We start from the raw sequence: 15,507 nt of genomic DNA, 5'->3' as shown, positions 1-15,507 counted from the left end.
AGTGTGGGGAGGTTTGATATGTCTCAATTTATACGTGTTTTCCTCATACAATTTGGACGTTTTAGACACGTTGATAGCCGTTTATACATGTTTTGTGGTGCTTTATGGTATTTGCTAGTGATTTCAGGTCTAAAGCAAGTTTATCGCTCACAAATGGTAGAAAACGACTAAAAAAGGGTCCATAAGCACTAACGACTAAACTAGCGGCGCTAGCTGGCTGGCTAGTGGCACGAGTTGCTGCACCAAGTCCAGTAGCGCCACGAGATTCAGTACTAGCGCCACGAGTTTCAATGTTCGTTGATCAGAATTGCTTAAAAATGCTCCTAGCGACGCGAGGAAGGGTTCTAGCGGCGCGAGATCGAGCTGACATCACCATTTTCTCTCTCTTGGGGTATAAATACCATCCACCATTCCACCCAAACCCTAGTCTTGGACACTTTAGCTCACACACTTATACTTCGGCCGTTTTTCAAGGTTTTCTAAGGGTTTTCATCACTCCAACATCATTGGAAGATTTAAAGATTGAATTTGGCTCTTGTTTAGTGATTGTAGCTAGATTGTAACCTCGATTTGGATTATTACTTCATATTTGGTACATTATGTCTTCCTTCTTATTTCAATCTTTAAATTTTAACATTATGAGTAGCTAAATCTTTATACATCTATGAAGATGAAGTGAAACAATTAGTTATGGTTGCATAGTATTTTGAATTCAAGTTGGTTTTACTTAACATTTTGTCAAGATCTTAATGAAGTGATTTCTTCTACTTAAATTTGTGTTCTTGGTAGTATTTGTGTTCTTCGATAGTGGTACTAGTTGAATGCAAGTATTATTTTAGTTGTTTGTCTATAAATAACTTTTGCTAGGTCATGGTATGATAGTAAAGAATACAAGTTTAATAGAAATTACTTTGTTAAGTGGATTTAACGGTTGGTGGTACCATGTTTCTTTCACAAAAATAAAATTGTTATTTAAATAATCAAACGAACTAGTTAGTTCAAGGAATTGCAATAGGGTTGGTGGTACCACTTGTTGCAAGAAATTGAGTTGATTAGGTGATTGAGTTGATTTTACAAACGGAGTGCACCCGTTTGTGTTTTTGACTTGTCACGATTATTATCACCAACATTATTGAATTTTGAGCTTAAACCATATGCAACCTAGACTTTTTGTGGAGCGGATTCGACATAGATGGCTTTTTAATTATTGTTTACACTAAAACCATTTTCGATTAATTCTTCGGAATTACTAATTTGTTTTAATTTCCGCAAACTAACTTTTCTAAACACAAAGTGACAATTCGGTCACAAACCAAACTTTCTCTTGATTTACATTTTTACAACCTTAAGTACAACATTCAGTCCTTGTGTTCGATCCTGGTCTTACCAATTAACTATATTATATACGAACGGGTACACTGCCCGTAAGTGTGTTGTAGTCAGTAAGCGGTAGATCTTGTTATAAATTATTAAACTCGATTTCACACATCATATACTAAAAGGCAATTGATCAAACATTAATCGACCAATCAAAACTCTCAATTTGTCTAATTTTACAAATAACACATGTGACTTAATTCAATTAATTAAATTTAAATTATGTTAGTCGACCAACAAAATTTCTATAGATAATTACTATATAGATAATTAATCAAAACTCTCAATTTGTCTAATTTTACAAATAACACATGTGACTTAATTCAATTAATTAAATTTAAATTATGTTAGTCGACCAACAAATTTTCTATAGATAATTACTATATAGATAATTACAATTATTATATAAGTTATTCTAATCTAATTGTAACTCTAGATAATAACAAATACAATAATGTCGACAAGCCTATCAACATTAATTATATATATATATAAATTCTACAATATTAATTATATCTATATCTATTTCTAATATCCGTACGATATACGGTAGGTATATAGATTGTATGATAAAAAAATTTTTGTATAAGCCTCATACATGATTTGTTAAAATAAATTGTGGTTGAAGTAAACCGATGATCGAAGTTAAGTTATAATAAACAGTAATGATAAATATAATATATGTTTAGTTAAAGTTTAGAAATCACATCAAAATAAAAAATTGTAAGCATAGAGGATGACGGCAAATAGCCTTGCGATTTCGGATCGTAAACTCAATTTTTTGAAGTTTTTATATTGTTAACTTATTATAAGTAATATAAGTTGAAGAATTAAGAAAAAAAAAATACACTACTTTATTAATGAGGAAACGATGAATCATAATAGTTAATATGTGTTTTGTATCTATAAGCTTAGAGTTATAGTTTAATTCTAAGTCTAATAAGGAAAATGAATTTATATTCAATGAAAAAAGATAATTTAATAAAATAGATAAATTAAAAGGGCATATGTCGATCAAGGATTACGCCACGTGTCGTTTTAAAAACATCTCAATTTTTTTTTTAGTTTATTGGTAGATATGCATGTAAACAAATATTCAACCAACTTATCTGTATATGAACCCAAGAAGAACATCTAATTTCCCAATCTTCTCATTTCTTCCATATACTTCAAATCCGTCCATCTCCCCTTCCTTTCCATTCTTCAAATCCATATTAGACTCAAATTCGTATATGTATTTTTGAAGTAATGAGTATCTCAAATTTTTAAAGTATACTTTTATATAACCTATAAGTATTTTGTTTTGCATACAATATTTTTTATATTGACAATTTAATAAACCCGTGTATTTGACACAGGTCTAATATCTAGTATATACTGTAAAACAGTTGAACTAATAACTTATTGACCAATCATATCGCTCAATTTCATTAAATTGAAATTTGACTACAACATGTAAATATTATAGGGATTAGTACGGCGGAATGCAACAAACTATGCCCAAAAGGTTATAGTGTACACGAACTAACGTTTTTTTCTATTGTATGCATAAACTTAGTAAAAATGTTCAAATTATGCAATGTGTATACGTGCCAGCTCATACGAGCTGCCACATGTAAAAAAAAAAAAATTTGAACAGGCCACGTGTGAGGTTTTTTTTATTGGTCGGTTAGTTCGTGTATACTATAACCTTTTGGGCATAGTTTGTTGCATTCTGGCATACTAAACCCAATATTAAACTATAACTAGATAATTTTAATCTAATAATTACAACTCAACCTAAAGACAAATATTAGGTTATTAAAAACTATTAAAACTTTATAGCAATATTTTATAAACAAAATATAAAGTCGACTATTCATCCATATGTATAATACTAGATTGGATAATTATAAATTATAAATATGAATATTTAATATTTAGTATTAACAAAATACAGAGTATGAACTCTAAAAATCTTACATACAATAGGAAACATAAATCCCTATCCCACATCCAATATCATATACAACAAATGGTAGATTTACGATTATCTTAATTGAATCTTTAATACAAACCAATATAAACTGCATTCAAGATTCATATAAATAAAGTGTACAATTTTTCACTTTTTATGAATTAATTTTATGTTTCCATAATGTTCGCAGTTAATTGTTATCCAAGTATTTTGTATAAATAATGTGGTAAGCCCTGTGTCTAATGTTGGACACGAATCTAATATCTAGTAGTATATTAGTATCCGACTATCCGCACAACACGTCAACACGTAATGATCAATGATTTTCTGAAAAAAGATTTAATTTAAATTCTACGAGTAAGTATAAATCATATCATACTTTAAAATTCATGATAGTCGGTGACCTATAAAAATGATGTTGTGAAATATGAAAACTAAATAAATAAAAAGTCAGTCTCACATTAAAAACCTTATACATTTTTACATTAATAAGAATCAATTTAATAGATAAAACTGTTTACTAAACTTAGGTGGTGTTTGTTTGGGACTTAATAAATTAAGTCATGACTTAATCAAAAATACTTAATCTATTAAGTCATCAAAAATGTTTGTTTTCCTGACTTAATAAACAAAAAACAACTGTATTGGCTTAATTAATACATACGTTATTTATTCATTCAGTCACTTAATGGTTAAAAAAACAAACAGGCCCTTAGAGAGTATCGAAAGCGGGGACTCAACCGTCTTCGTTTCCCAATCATTATATACAATGTAATGTGAAATATATAACCATTTAATAAAACGTTAGTAAAATAGTATTTTATTACGATGGTTTATTTTTATGGGTTCAATTTAAAAGTTTTAATTAAACTGTCATGACTAAAAATCAAACATATATAGATTGGGGTGGCTCGGTTCAAAAAAATCTTTGTACTAGTCAGCTACGAGCTAACTATGTAATGGAAAACATTAACGGTTGACAAGGGCTAAGAACCCGTCAGTCCCTCTATTAGCTTCGCCCGTAGAGAGTATCGTTATCCTGCAAACCTCATACACATCTATCTTAAAAATAACAACATAGATCAAAATCAATAGAATACTTAATTGGTACCCACCAAAACTCCCTAATTTTGCGTATAACTCAATGACGTACTAAAAACTCAGCTATTTTTTTTTTTTTCTCCCACTCGTTATGGTGGTTCACCTACAAAACACACACACTAATATTTATTATTATTCTTAATAGTTTTCCTGATCACCAATGTCGTCACTAGCTTCCATTCCTGTTGGATACGGAACCTTAATTTCAAAACACAATAATATAGATCGAGTAGTTGCACCAACGTTTTTCTTTCCATATTGGTAAGCCAAGAACCATCAACTTGAAGATATCTCTAATAATTAACATCCTATATTTTTTTTTCTCCATATATATATATATATATATATATATTCGTAATTAATTTGTGATGTCAATAGCAGCCTTGACATCAATGGCATCATCAAACCACATTCATCTTGTACAAGGCTATTATTCACAAAACAAGGGTCATAATGTTCAATATACTTCAAAAAAGATCAATATTTTCAAGGTGGGTAATTTATTGGCCCCGGGTTGGAAAAACGCAAAGATATTGAGGGCGCAATCATTTACGGTGAAGGCAAACATTGATAAAGGGGTGGAAACGGTGAATGGGAAGAAGGTGAATGGGGTGCATTTAGGACATGATCTAGGTCGTATTAGTAAAGATTGTAGGTTTGACGAACCCAATGATCGCGGGGTTCTTTTAGGTAGGTTTGTGGAGAATCGATATGTTTATCGACAGACTTTTGCTATTAGATCTTATGAAATCGGACCTGATAAAACCGCCACCATGGAAACATTGATGAATCTATTACAGGTAGACTAGCTAGGTTACATATTTTAATTATGCTTTTGTTATGACCTATCTTATCAATTTTGTTCAATATATAAATGTATATATTGAACAATCTTTTGCTACTAAAAATGGGGTCGCTGTCCATGGTTGGACCAGTGACCCCATTTTAGCAAATGTGACCCTCAGGCCCATGCGTCCTCTTTTTCAACAAGGTGGCTACAAGATGTGTACGTCACGTCCGATCCATATTAATTAATTAAATGTTTGTTTTGAAGGAAACGGCTCTGAATCACGTCACAAGTGCCGGTTTGGCAGGAGATGGATTCGGTGCCACTCATGAAATGAGTCTCCGGAAACTGATATGGGTGGTCACACGGATCCATGTTCAAGTCGAAAAATATAGTTCATGGTAATTAAGCTGCTACTGCTAGCTAGTAATCCTTCAATTACGTACGTACACTCAATTTCATTTCAGAGGAGTTTTCTTTTCTTTATTACAATATTGACTGACAGGGGAGATGTAATCGAGATTGATACGTGGGTAGATGCAGCTGGTAAAAATGGAATGAGAAGAGACTGGATTATTCGTGATTTCGTGTCCCAGAAAATTATAACTAGAGCCACAAGGTTCAACACGGGTTTTCTCTATCTATATAATAATTAAGCTAGCTTGATGCATGTATGTGATGATCATATATAATTGTATTTGCAGTACATGGGTAATCATGAACAGAGAAACAAGGAAGTTATCCAAGATCCCAGATGAAGTTAGAAACGAAGTGACACCGTTTTATCTGAGTAGAGATGCAATTCCTACTGAATATATTGATCACGAAAAGATCAAAAAACTTACGGATGAAACTGCTGCAAAAATTCGGCCCAGTATAGCTGTAAGTTCCCTAAAATGTAGAAAGCTTAATGTGTTAAGAACGATGTTAATTAGTTAGTTGTTTAATTTTTTCTTGTTTTGCTTATTAAGGAAAGGAAAACCTGCTTAGCTTTTATTTCTTGTGTTGATCTTGGTTAAATTGAAACAATTACTGTATTAAGAATGAAAATTATTGTTTAATGCAGCCAAGTTGGAGCGACATGGATGCCAATCAACATGTAAATAATGTAAAGTACATTGGCTGGATTTTGGAGGTATTCCTGATCTATTAGACTCTTTCTCTCATCTTAATTATATCGATTGTGAATAAACTTATAGAAAGTCTAAAAGTATATTACATTCATACTACGAATCATGTATGTATAGTTACCCGGTTTTGAGAAAGTAAACATTTAATGCTTTAAGGTCTAAAAACAATTCATATACAAGGCTTACCATGTCTCAGAAGACAAAGGTCAAAAGTTCAATTTTTACTCATTTAAGGCCGAAATGTCATATTGTATCCTAAAATTCCGATCAAAGTACTTCTCGTCTTGACTGGTTACCCTCTACAGTTTGTAATGAATCTTCATCCCGGGATTTTCCTAAGAATATTCACCAAATCTAGTTTGATTATATAAACTTATTGGCTACTTTTTGTATCATCAAATATATGGTTTTAAAATGGAACCCATTTTAGCATATTAAGGCTTGATAAGCTGGGCTGAAACGATCACAAACAAGTGGTATTAGAGTTTTTGAATGGTAATGCCCAATCCCTCTATCACAATATGGCTTAAAAATGGAACCCATTAAGCTTATATTGGGCTGGATGAATTTGGCTGAAAATGGCCCAAGCATAAATAATTTGGTTGAAATGTCTAAGTACTGTATTGTAAATCTTGATTCCTATTGGAAGAAAATGAAGTGAAAATGTTGTAGAAATTAAAGTGGTGCAAGAAATATGTTCGTTATGAGTTAGAACAATTGTGATTGTTAAATTAGATGTATAAATTGGAGATTTCTATATGCAGAGTGTACCAATGCAAGTGTTAGAAAAGTACAACATGGGTAGCTTAACACTGGAATACAGAAGGGAATGTCGACAATCTGATATGCTCGATTCTTTAACAAGTATGAAAACAAGCCTTTATGAAGATAACAACATTAGTCGTGCGACTTCTAATGTATCCGGCACAACAAATTTGGAATGTACACATTTGCTTAGAATGCAAGATGATGAAGCCGAAATTGTTAGAGCAAGAACAGTATGGATTTCAAAGCATTGAGATTATATAATATTTGCTTCTATTCTATATTCTATTCTATTATAAATTAAACTTGCAACAGTTTTTCACTAGTTTGTTATCAGGTTCAAATTTTTTTAAGTGAAGTTTAAGCAAACGAAATAGATTTTTTCTATTCGATCAGTAGCTTGTTTGAGAAAGGCTGGTCTTTAATTCAAAGGTATGCGGCGTAATCTGGGTATCCTAGAAACTACTTCCGGACTCCTTTCTTGACCAGCCAAGCTGACCTTGAGTTCGCCTAAGCTTGAACTTAATTATCTTGTTTCAAGTCTTATGTTTAAAGTTTGATCTTTACTCGTGAATAGGTTTAGAGGTTTGCTCATGTCGTTTATTAGATATATATGTTTTCTGATGTATATTGATTTTTTTTATCATTGTTTTTGAAATAAAATCAATTATAAGTAATCAAGTATGTTTAGAAATATTAAAATTTGAGTTGTATTAATTATCTGAAATTAGTACTAATAATTTTGATATTTAAAGCTCGAGGTCGTTTATAAGAAGTAAGCAGCAAACAGGACTCCAGCCCAATTAAATTTGGGCCGATTCAAAATTTTAACAAAAAATCATCGCGTGATATGATGTTTAGTAAAGTAGGTTTGTCAAGGCACTGAATGTTTATTCTGAAAGTTTGACAAGTCCATGGTTGTGATCATGTTAATCCTTCATTTAGTTTGCGATTTTTATTTTGGGATAATAAATTTGAAACAAGAAAGTAAGTTTTAAATTTATATCTACGTAAACAAATTGAGTGTCCCGGACTCCCAGCTATGTTTGCCACTACTCTTCGTCTGGTTAATCAGTAGAAAAGCAATGAAAAAGATATGTATTAGCACCAACTGGTATTACACAATTTCTTAAAGTTCTCCGACACGAGTTATATATTTAACATAAAAAAAATATCTTAAAAGCTAGGGTGACTATGAGAAACAAATTACTCGTATTATGAAGACATAAGGTTTTGCAACCAAATTGTATGTTCAGTCCAATTAACTTTAAGTATATTCAAATTATTTACTAGGTCAACGGTTAATAAAAATTATATCAAAAGTAAGGCATTTTCTAAACAAAAAACACTTGGAATAGGACTCTATTTTGATATCTTCTTCACGAGTTATATGATGTACTTTATACTTATGATATACGAGTAATATTGCTAATTATTAGACATATAAAATAAGGATTATTTTTATTAGTATATGAAACATTGAAACTGTTTATATTCAAGTCTGCAGATTTAAGTTATTAAAATTAGTATTGTTCCCGTCTCCTAGAAAAGCTGACTACATTAAGTTATTTAAAAGTTAGTCTTTTAGTTTCTAAAGTATTGTGGCATATAATGTTTTTTAATTTGCTTTTACCACATTCATATGTTTCTTTTAGATGTTTTCTCTCTTTCCAAAAATTATTATTTTGTTAGTATTTGAGAAAGTATAGGTTATGTTTCTGTCACCGAAATGCATGTATGCGCGTAATATACGAATAATATATATTCAACTATTGTTTTTTTGATGCTTTTGTTTTTTATGGTTTATGGGTTTTTGTACAGGAACCGCATATAAATATTAGATTGGAGGATTGGCTTAACTTCTTATAAGACAAATTATAGACAAAATTTCAAACTATATTGTAGGCAAAATATCAATTTTACAACACATAATATAAACAACACATCTCATAAACAAAATCTTAAACCATACACACACATTAAATTATAAAAATAATATAGTAAAATGAAGAAAATTCACAAAAATAAATGTATTCACAATTTGTATTAATAATTTTAATATTAGGCCAATGAGGCTAATGATTTATTGATAGTTAAGAAATTTGACCTTAAAAGAATCAATCTGGTTTCGATTCTCACTTTGCACATGTGTGCATTAAAGTGGATTAATAAGATATATTTCGAAAGTCTAAATAATTTAGATTATTGTTTTAAAAAAATATTTATAATCTAAAGTCTAAACTAATATAAATGCATTTAAATAATCTTTTGGTCCACGATTTAACTTATAAGTCGTACTAATTTTTTTGGTGGATGGTCCACCTTAATATTACAATATATCAGTAGTTTTAGACGTTAATTGGTATCATGGTATGTATACCCAGACGAATATTTCAAAATTTTTATTTTCACGTGTGGTCGCAGATGGTTAACTTCTTGACCTGTGTGATCGTGGATAGTCGTGTATACCGTGGGTGCATTACGTACTTTCCTGATGTAAAACTTTCTTTCATCTGAAAGAAGTTTATATATATATATATATTCTAACATCATCATCCATGAAAAAAGTATCAGTAACGAGTTAATAACATCGTGACTCAAAATACTACAATGATTTATCATTTATGTATGTTTCACTAGATTTAAAATAATATACATCTTGTATCACAGAATAAACACAGATCCTCTTGGAAATTTTGAAGTACAAAAGGTATAGTAGTATTTTCTAAGGTACATCGAGAAGCTAATTTGACCAAATTGATAATAGGTGGAAAATGAGCCACTCTCAGAAGATGCTACAAATTAAGTACAAAATGACGACATTCAACCCAACACGAATGGCTCCCTAGCTATCATAATGTCTTGTCAATCATATATATCTTATCTTCAAAAATAAAAGTCAGATATACAATTAAAGCATATATAGCTATCTAGAATTACCTAGGTGTGAGCCAACTGCCAAAAATAGGATAGGTGGTGTTGAATCTAGCTTATTACTAAAGTAGGGATGTTGTGTTAATAGTATGGGGCAATGGGTCGAGCTGTCTAGTAAATTGGCTCAGGTTCGTATGGCTGAAAGAATTGACAAGTGGGTATTATGGCTAAGGGGGAAAGTGAACAAGTTCTCAGCTAAGTCGATGAAATATATATATTTTTTTATAAGCGGAATGGATTTTAATAACCGGGTTGTTTTCAAGTGGTCGAATTTGGTAGCAAAGAAATTTAATGTTAAGTTCTATGGAGAGTGGTGATGGATCATATTCCGGCACTCCTGGGTCAACAAGTGCAGAATTGTGGTTTTCGTGAGGTACGTTGAGGTTTGTGTAATAATGTCCCTGGATCGGCGAACCATTTGTTTTGTGAGTGTTCGATAGCAATGGAGATTTGGTATCAAAAAAGTATACGATACAAGGCAAGATCTTTTTTCTTTTTCACTGTGAAAGATTTGGTCGAAATTGGTAAATTTAATCGTGGGGCTTGTGATCTTGAAAACTATGTAACAAACAATATTTTTTTTCGGAAGTTTAAAGATAAAGTAAAGTCGGGTTAAGTATCTGGAAGTATAAGTAACTTTTACATTTTTCCTATTGTGTGAATGTAACTTTCATTTGGTTCATTGTATGTAACTAACCTGCTAAATTTGAACGATTAATGTAAAATTTTTACGTTGACCAATCAAAAACTTCTACGTGGCAGCTCATATGGTGTGCCACGTATACACTTTTACATTAATCGTTCAATTTAGCGAGTTAGTTACATAACAAAATGAAAGTTACATTCACACAATAAAAAAAAGTGTAAAAATTACTTACACCCCCGTATACTAAACCAAATAAAGTCCCACAAAATTCTAAAGCTTTTGTTTTCCGCAGACTTTTGATACTCCATACAATAAGTCCAACAAACATGTAGTGGAGACCATTACAAAAACTCAAACACCAACCAATCTTAATAATTCTTAAACCATACCCTTTATTTTCGTATTTACATAACAATGCAGGCATTGGGGTTTTCATCACTAAACATTTGTGGTGGAGGTAATGGGGGGTATGGATGATATGATGCTGCTTCTGGTGCATATCTTGGCGGGTACATTTGGTAATTTGCAGGTTGATAATAATAATTGTATTCATTTTTTCTCATCTCCAATGCGGCCAAAATATCTTCCGGCATCATTTCTTGCTTATCATCACCACCACCTTCGTCGCCTTTTTTCTCTTCCTTCTTTTCACCGTCCTTTTTCTCGTCTTTACCATTGTTTTCCTCATCCTTTTTCGGGTCGGGGTCTTGCTTAACAATGATGGCCTGTTTTCCGGTTCTTTTGTGAATGTAATCCAACAGCTCTGTTGCTGTGAAAGTGCCTTTAACTGTCACCTGAGAACTCTTTAGATCTGGTACCGCACTTTCCACCCCTGTTAAATTATACCCAAAAAAGAAGGTTTATTAGAACAATAACAATACAACCTTAAAATCAACCTACGTACATCTGAAGCACAAATATATAACGTTAGAGGGTGTCCAAAAGGCGAAGAAAGGCACTAAAAATAACTCTAATATTGTAGATGGGAAAAATATTGTAGCGGTGTCGTAGTTTTTTGAAAAATATAAAAACTAAGAGTGCATCTAGTGGTCGAAAACACCTTTTGTTTTTTCATTTTTGTTTTTCATGAAAAACAGAAAACGCGTTCAAAACATAGTTTTTTAAAATAAAAACATTGTGTTCCACTTTTATATGGAAATTTAGAAAACATTTTTTTTTATTTGTTTTTCACTTTTCATTTTCTAAATTTTAAAAGCCTCAAAATGTTTTCTATTCTCAAGTTTTAAAAGCGTTTTCACAATTGTTTCATTTGTTTTGTAGAGATAGAATACTCTTTTCATTTGTTAGAAAATTAGAAATTAAAAATTAAAAAACGTTTTTCACAACCAAAGGCTCTTTAAAAGTTTACCTCAAATGCATTATGCATTATCATGTAGTGCAAAAATCTTAAGACCCACACATGCTTTCATATTTTTTTCTTAAAGAGTACTTATATATATGCATTAATCACGTGTCATCATCGTCTCAAAAAAATTTTATTTTATATTTAATATCAAGTACATATGCATGTGAAAAAGAAACAAAAAGATTTAATAGCAATCTCTGTACTAAATAAAAGCCAATTGTCTTTCAAAAATATTTTAAAAAAAATTATGATATGACAAGTCTGTATTTAATTTTAAAAGGTCTTTATTTTAATTATGATGTCATAAATATATTATAATATTTTTAATTAAAAATAACTCACTAAATACTTATTTAAAGTTCATAATCTTTGATTACAAACAAAGAAATTTTTTTAATTTATCATCTCCATATCGATTTATAATATATTAATGACAAAAATTACATGCATATTTTATAGTTTTATAATTTTAATTAAAAAATCCGGGTTGAACCCGGGTAAATTCGCTAGTGGATATATAAATATAAGAATTTGGTAAATCGTACGACACATCACACATTGACATGCATAAATGGTTTGTATGTTATGTCACCACTTCTATAAATATGCATTGCAATGTGAAATATAATCATTTACAAACATAATAACATTTTAGATTTTTAGATATTAATTTTCTCGCTACTAATATTTATCAAGCATATAAGTTATGTCTGGATTGATAAAAATAATACAGAGTACTTAAAATGTTATACAGAGTAATATTCAGAAATCAAAACTCATGAGTTGATGTCTTATCGGTCATTGAAAAAAGTTTGTGGTCTATGAGTGATATAAATTTAACTGGCCTAGATTTTGTCATTTTCCGTGACACTAACAATTGGTGGTTGAGATTTTCTTGAATTTTGTACTATACAAAATAGTGATAGAGATATTGATAAATCATAAAAGCATGTACATTAATATTTTTTATTTCAAAGAAAAAAAGTCCCGATTCAATGCGTGAACAAAAACAGGTTTCAAAGTTTCATTTTTATTTGAAAAGTTAATAAAATAATTACTCGTACCTTTCATCCGAAGAATCCGTTTTCTAATTTCTTGGGCACAAGCTTCACAATGCATGTGTACTTTTAAAACCACTGTAATCACCGGCGGCGGCTTCATTTCACCGGAAAAAATAAAACAAATAAGTAAGGGAGCCATAAAACATACATAAGTCCGATCCGTATTTTGTTGGCGAATTTAGATATTGTTAATTATAGGGTTTTACTAGTAATGTAAAAAATAATTGACAGATTGATACTTTATTACTAGAAAATTAAGCAATTGATATTTAATATGTCAATATATAAAATCTTTTATGCGTATGTAATAAGTTATTAATAATATTTTTATTCCGTTATCACCAACATTATTTATATATTTATTTATATAAACTACTACTTCAAAATGACAAAAAAAGATATGTATTTTGAAATACAAAAAAGATAAGTAATTAACTACCTCATCTTTCTTTTCTTCAGGTTTAGGTGGTTCTTCTTTCTCCGGCTTCTTGGCCTCTTCCTCAGCCGGCGGTTTTGGAACCGGCGACAGAAGTTCAACTTTCCGGTGACTCTTTTTTTGGACTCTTTCAAGAACCTTCATTGGATCCACTTTATCACCCTTCACCACCACCTTATGTGTTTTACAGTCTGTTGAAACATCTTCCACACCTACATATATGTTTTTCAAATTGTATTTGTTAATTAAAAAAATAAAGACATTTTTAAGCATGTCCGCTACATTGTTACTATGTAAATAAATCAACAAAGATGGTTTTAAACATTTGGTTACAATATTTTTATATTAAGTATCTAGGTTAATTAATCATAATACACTTCTTGCTACAGAATTGTTTGTCTAATTTTGTAAGTTCATTCAATTCGTAACAAATTATTCCACAATAAAAAGAAATATCTGTAGGCCTGTAGTTAAGTTTGTCGTATTATATTAAAATTTGAATTTAACTTTAATAAAACATTCCTAAAAAATCTAGTTTTTAGTTAATGTTAAATAGTACTTGAATGATAAATATTATTATTTAAAAAAAAACAATACGAAAAAAGCAGGTGTGGTTAGTAAAATCTTAAGATTACAATAAATTAAATTTTGTTAACTTTTAAAAAACAATCAAATAAATAAATCTTTATTTATAAAGTGGCTGACTTAAACCCACGTCCATTCCACATATAAGCTAAAGTTTCTTTATTAGAAAAGTAATGATAATTACCATCAAAGCCTTTGAGACATCGCCGGACTTTCCTAGCACAACCTTCACAATGCATGAAAACTCTCAAAACAACCTCCATCGGCGGCGGAGGTGGCGGCGCCTCTTTTGACTCCTCTCCCTTTTTCTCATCTCCGGCAGCCGGTTTTTGTTCCTCTTCCGCCTTCTTCTTCTCCTCTTCTGGCTTCTTCACCTCCTGAATACATATTAATTAACAACAAAAACTATACTAAATACAAGCTCCTTTATTATATTTTATTTTTATTAGAAACCACTTAATAATACGGAGTATAAATATAAAGAGACATTTTTAAAAATATCCGAATGAAAAGACTGATTTTTATCAAAAATAAATAAATAAAAAACACATAAAAAAAATTTATTTTTACAATAATACAATACAAAAATTTCCATTTTTAGTAAAGAAACAAGCTTAAATAACACATTTTTAACTTAGACCAACATCAAAATGTCATCTTTCTTATACTTATAATGTTAATGGTAATAATATATTATCATACAACAATATACTACTAATAAATTTCATATTAAATATTAAATAAATAAATAAATCTCCTTTATAAAATAAAACATATCAAAAAGCTAACTTATGCACCATAATAATAATGAGATAAAAAATTTTGTTAACTTAACATACCTCTCCCATTGTGAGCTTTTTTAAAATAAAAAAAAAATGAAATGAAATGAGTGAACACAAAGATGGAAAGAAAAAAGATAGGGTGTTGTATATATAAAAAATGGAGGGGTTGAATGAAATTTAATATAGGCCTACTGTGAATAGAGGGGCACAAAAACACAGAGTAAGAAACAGTGGGTCTGTGTATTAATCGAGGTGAAAAGGAGGTATGAGAGGTGTGTGATTGATGACTAGGATGATGATGATGAGGAGGAGGAGGATGAGGTGGTGGGACCCGTCAAATTTAAGCACTCATATTAAACGTGACCTGTCTTTTGATAGATGCCACATCAGATAGGACCCCCTGTTTTACCAATGATTTTCGATTCAAATGGTTATTTTGAGGTATTCAATGTTACGGTTGAAGACAAATACATATATAGATGATATAAAAATAAAAAATATTACGAGTAGATTGATACGATGTATGCTGAACTTTTCATCATTTGCGGAATAATTTTACTTTTAAAAGAAATTAAAAGGT

At 30.4% G+C, this 15,507-nt stretch overlaps 2 protein-coding genes across 2 annotated transcripts; one reads left to right on the top strand and one right to left on the bottom strand.

The window, feature by feature from the left end:
• Positions 1-4,827: 4,827 nt before the first annotated feature.
• Positions 4,828-7,378, top strand: LOC122610689 (palmitoyl-acyl carrier protein thioesterase, chloroplastic-like). Its single transcript, XM_043783657.1, has 6 exons — positions 4,828-5,235; positions 5,490-5,623; positions 5,728-5,841; positions 5,927-6,104; positions 6,289-6,357; positions 7,117-7,378. The coding sequence occupies exons 1-6, from the start codon at positions 4,828-4,830 to the stop codon at positions 7,369-7,371; spliced, it is 1,158 nt and encodes a 385-aa protein (XP_043639592.1). The 3' UTR covers positions 7,372-7,378.
• A 3,587-nt stretch (positions 7,379-10,965) lies between these two features.
• On the bottom strand, positions 10,966-15,132 carry LOC122578240 (heavy metal-associated isoprenylated plant protein 7-like). Its single transcript, XM_043750150.1, has 5 exons — positions 14,985-15,132; positions 14,330-14,522; positions 13,564-13,772; positions 13,128-13,218; positions 10,966-11,529 (listed from the first exon to the last, which is right to left on the bottom strand). The coding sequence occupies exons 1-5, from the start codon at positions 14,991-14,993 to the stop codon at positions 11,102-11,104; spliced, it is 930 nt and encodes a 309-aa protein (XP_043606085.1). The 5' UTR covers positions 14,994-15,132; the 3' UTR covers positions 10,966-11,101.
• Positions 15,133-15,507: the final 375 nt, after the last annotated feature.

Source organism: Erigeron canadensis, chromosome 8 (assembly GCF_010389155.1).
Source record: "Erigeron canadensis isolate Cc75 chromosome 8, C_canadensis_v1, whole genome shotgun sequence".
NCBI lineage: Eukaryota > Viridiplantae > Streptophyta > Magnoliopsida > Asterales > Asteraceae > Erigeron > Erigeron canadensis.
The sequence above is the reverse complement of the archived record's forward strand: the minus strand, read 5'-3'. Positions and strand labels throughout refer to the sequence as shown.